Source organism: Macadamia integrifolia, chromosome 14, assembly GCF_013358625.1.
Source record: "Macadamia integrifolia cultivar HAES 741 chromosome 14, SCU_Mint_v3, whole genome shotgun sequence".
In the NCBI taxonomy this organism is placed as follows: Eukaryota; Viridiplantae; Streptophyta; class Magnoliopsida; order Proteales; family Proteaceae; genus Macadamia; species Macadamia integrifolia.
The window spans coordinates 28960472-28965135 of record NC_056570.1 but is presented as its reverse complement, the minus strand read 5'-3'; the positions used below and the strand labels follow the sequence as shown (position 1 = coordinate 28965135).

The following is a 4664-nucleotide window of genomic DNA, read 5'->3' as shown; positions in this document are numbered from 1 at the left end:
CTGAAATGCAATTAATTCACAACAATTAAGGAAATATTCCCTCGATTGTCGTGTTAAACAAACAATTCCCCAACTTTTTAATGTTGCTGCACTTATGGTTGCCATAGTCACATGGATGATAATACTTGTTTGGATTTTAATCGAAAGTAGCCAGTAGCCTCTTCTTCTTCTTCTTCTTCTTCTTCTTCTTCTTCTTCTTCTTCTCCTCCTTTTTTTTTTGGGCCGATATTGATATAATTCGGGTTGGTTCATATCAGTTCTCGATCGAATATAGATATATCTATGGGTCAAATAGAGTCAGGTTGGGCTGGGTTTTTTACAACCCTAATTCAACTCTAGGTTCTCAAAACTCAACCCAAGCCTAACCCAACCTTATTTGATTCATACCTAGGCCAACCCTATTGGGTTCATGCGAACCCAACCCAGCCCTAATTGGCACTACTTTTTGTCATTGGAGTAACCCTAATTGACCTTGCTTTTACCATATGTGTCATATGCATTAAAAAAATAATAAAAAATAAAAAATACCAATAGACCAAATGATCAATACACAATCAAAATTATAAGGTGCAACACAATAATAGATGTTTAGGAGTACACCTAATCATAAGAATCAATAAGCCATATTTTATTATTTTGAATAAAAGAATAGGATGATAACCCAAATTTCTATTATATAAATCAATGTTAAAATTAGGCCCAAATTGGGGTTAGGCCTCAACCCAGATCCAACCCAACCCTAACCAGGGTCAATGTTTTTCAACCTTAACCTGCCCTCAGGGTACAGGCCATGACAGATTTGCACCGTCATTGAAAGTAGTGAAGAGCACTAAACACCCTGTGTGAGTGGTCCCAAAGAAATAAGAGGAGTCGAGCTCACGCTTCCTAAGGCGAAGGTCCCTTGCCAACTTGACTACCACCTTGGGGTTTCATACACTATACATTGTAGAGGTAATCTAAAAGAGGAAAAAAACAAAAGGCCGAGAGCATCCTGCACACAGCAGAGATGTTAACAAAGCTGCTAATAAAGGAAGCTACATTTCTCCATGAAGTGAAGGAAGAGGTGGAATCTCTTGCAAAGAAATTCAAGGACATTGGTTCTGATTTGAAGAAGGCCAATGTCATGACTGATAGAGAAGAAGAATTTGACGAATGGGTAACCCAAGTCAGAGACTTGGCCTTTAAGGCTGAGGATGTTATAGAAGTCTTCGTCAACAATGCAACACCATATGATGGGTGCAATGTTCTTCAGCTGATCATGGGATGCTTCTGTCAAATTATAACTCTCCATAAGTTGAAAAATGAAATTGATTACGTCAATGTCAAGCTAGACAACCTTCCTGATAGAACCTCACTGATCACAATTCAGAGTCCAGAAGATGAAGACCTGATCTTAATGAGAACTCAAGAAGATGACGATATGGTAGGCTTGAACTGGCATCGTCTTTGAGAAAGGAAGAACCGCTAGGACAGCTCGTTGTTGTATCCATTTGGGCTCAAGCAGGAGCAGGTAAGACTGCACTTGCTCGAAATATTTACAAGAGAAGAGATGTTAACAATGATATCGATTTTGTATCATGGGTTTCTGTTTCCCCATACTATGAAGTAAAAGATATTTGGCAAGCCATATTGAAACAAGTTAAGAAGCTCACAGAAGAAGAAAAGGATGAGTTACAAACAAAGAAGGAAGTTGAGATGCAGAGTATGGTACTTAATTATTTACGAGGAAAGACGATTTATGGAAGCGAAAAGATTGGGAGATCATAAGCATGGCCTTTCCAATATCACCCCTAAAGAAATGCAGGGTTTTGATCACAACTCGTGTCGAAGAAGTAGCCCGTGGTGCTAACCCATTGACTGATCTTCTTATAGTAAGGGTTTTGAATGAGGAGGAGAGTTTGGAGCTGTTCTTGAAGAAGGTATTTGGATGCTCTTTGGACAAGATACCAGAGGGTATTCTCACAGAGGAAATGAAGGATGTGGCTAGGCAAATGCTTGCAAACTGTGAGGGACTTCCAATTGCAATTGTTCTTCTGGGAGGCATCTTATCTGCAAAAAAGAAGGATATATTTGAGTGGATTGATATGCTTGAAAAGGTTCATTCAGATCTCACAGAATCAAGAGTCCTCCGAAAAGTATTTGCTTTGAGCTACAATGAATTACCATGTCTCAAAGCCATGTTTCCTCTATTTTGGCCTTTTCCCAGAAGATGGTTTGATAGATTGTGAAAAATTGATTCGACTATGAGTCGCTGAGGGGTTTCTGCAGGAACAGAGATCAGATGACAATGAAATTACAATGGAAGATGTGGGTAGAGAATGCCTTAAAGGTTTAATCCAAAGGAGCATGATCCAAGTTGTTGAATACAAATCAAATGGTGCTCCTCAAACATGCCGTACTCATGATCTCGTCGGATCTTTAGCAATACAAGAAGCCAAGAAAGCTAAATTTTCCACCATTTCGAAGAAGAAACAATTGGGTGGGTCAGTGGTGGAAGGCAGTCGTCGGATTGCCCTGCATCCTCCTGAAGAAGAGTTCTTTCATATTGGTACTTCTTCTTCTGCTTCTTTCCAATCCAACTCTTCGAGTTTGAGCCTTCTGTTTTCTTCATTGCAGCAGAAGCGGATCAACTGGCATCAAGGTTGACAGGGGAAGAACCCCTGGGACGGCTTGCTGCCATTTCTATTGTGGGTATGGGGGGAATAGGTAAGACAACCCTGGCACGAAATGTTTACAATAGAAATGATGTTAAATCTTATTTTCCTCGTCATGCGTGGGTAAATGTCTCCAACAGTATGAGGTCAGAGATATTTTGAAGATAATACTGCAACAAGTTGCAACCCTCACAGATGCAGAGTCAAAACTTGAAGATGAGGAAGAGTTGCAAAGAATGCTCTGTTATCATTTGAAAGAAAAGAGTTACCTGATCGTATTGGACAATATATGGAGGCAAGAAGATTGGGATGTCATAGAAAGGGTCCTCCCGAAGCCACTCAATGGCGAAAAATGCGGAGTGTTAATCCATACCAGGCCATTCTGTTAGTGGGTCAGGTGATTCGCAGCTTCAACTACGTGTTTTGAGTGAAAAGGAAAGTTTGAATCTCTTCCTGCAGACAATATTTAAGTGCTCAAAGGATGAAATACCAGCAGCTGGTCTCTCCAAAGAGATGATGCACACAGCATCTAAATTCCTTAAGTTATGTTGTGGACTCCCCCTTGTAATTGTGCTTCTAAGGAAGGATGCTTCTGTGTGGGTTAATATACTTCAAAGTTTCAAAAAGTATAATGATGGAGATTCTTGTTCCCGGAATTTAATATCTATGTCCTATGAGGATTTGCCTGATTATTTGAGATCTTGCTTCCTTTCTTTTAGACTTTTCCGAGAGGACACTGAGATTGCCTGTGACACATTGGTTGGATTATGGGTTGAGGAAGGATTTTTGAAGCCCAGTGACAATAAAACCATGGCAAATGTGGCAAGAGATTGCCTTGAAGAGTTAATCCAGAGGAACCTGATTGAGGTCACAAAAAGGAGATGGTCTGGGGTTGCTGAAACATGTCGTTCTCATGGGGAGTTCCGACAGTGAGCTTGTCCATGGGGGTAGTACATCTACTGCTCCTGATAATTTCCAACCCCCAAAAACTTTTAGTTTGATGGATGATGTCTTTTCATTTCTAGATCCCTTCAAATTTCCAAACCATGTCTACTCCTTGATTTGTTTTGGAAAACCCCCCAATTTCGCTTTGAACAGTTCAATCTGCTTAGAGCACTTGATCTTGAAAGTGCAGAAGAAATTGACCAGGTACCCAATGAAATTAAGAATCTCACCCTTCTTAGGTACTTGAGCTTACACGGCACTCGCGTAAAACTGATTCCACCTTGGATAGCTAATCTCCGCACCTTGCAGACATTAGATGCACCTGCTTCCAAGATTCCCATTGACACATTGAAACTAAATCGGCTAAGGCATCTTTTCGCCGATTCCTTTTCCACTACTGTTGTTAGGGATATACCCACACTCTTATAGTTGGTTTTGATGATAACAAACATATGAAAGATTTCACAACTTGCTTTCAAGTATTGTTTTGTAGAGACTTCATATCAAAGATCGAATTTGATGAATGAAAGGAAACAATGAAGATTTGTCATCAAATGAAGAGTATCAACAAATTAGTATCAATACTTGAATGAGGTATCAGATGGTATCAAGCTTAAAGAAATCAAGACATGAAGCTCATCTCTCAAGACAAGGACTTACAAATGAATTCATTGAAGAAGAAGTGCTAAGAAGTGGAAGATCTAAGTGAAGAAGCTCAATGAAGATCTTCAAGGATAGAATAGTCTTTTATAAGTAATATGTAACCTTCCAAAATATATACATGCACGCACCTCATGCATTGCATAACATCATACTAGAATGAACTTAGGACATACCTTGAGAAAGTATGAAAGTCCTTAGGTTGTATGGAACGTACTAGGAAAAATGTGTTCTAATAATATTCTGTGAAAACCACAATGACCTGACTTAAGGGCATTTTGGGTCACCGTAAAGTTAGTATCAGGAGATGGACCCTTCATGAAAGTTGTAGTAAATCGAGTTACGATTCTAACGCAACTATTTCGGGTCAATCCAATGGCAGACCGAAAAGTTATGGTCAAAACA

General features: G+C 39.5%; 1 protein-coding gene across 1 annotated transcript; it reads left to right on the top strand.

Moving 5' to 3' along the window:
• Window positions 1-1769: 1769 nt before the first annotated feature.
• On the top strand, window positions 1770-4028 carry LOC122060803 (probable disease resistance protein At4g27220). The gene is made up of 6 exons (XM_042623903.1): window positions 1770-2135; window positions 2269-2548; window positions 2617-2687; window positions 2795-2929; window positions 3114-3583; window positions 3680-4028. The coding sequence occupies exons 1-6, from the start codon at window positions 1770-1772 to the stop codon at window positions 4026-4028; spliced, it is 1671 nt and encodes a 556-aa protein (XP_042479837.1).
• Window positions 4029-4664: the final 636 nt, after the last annotated feature.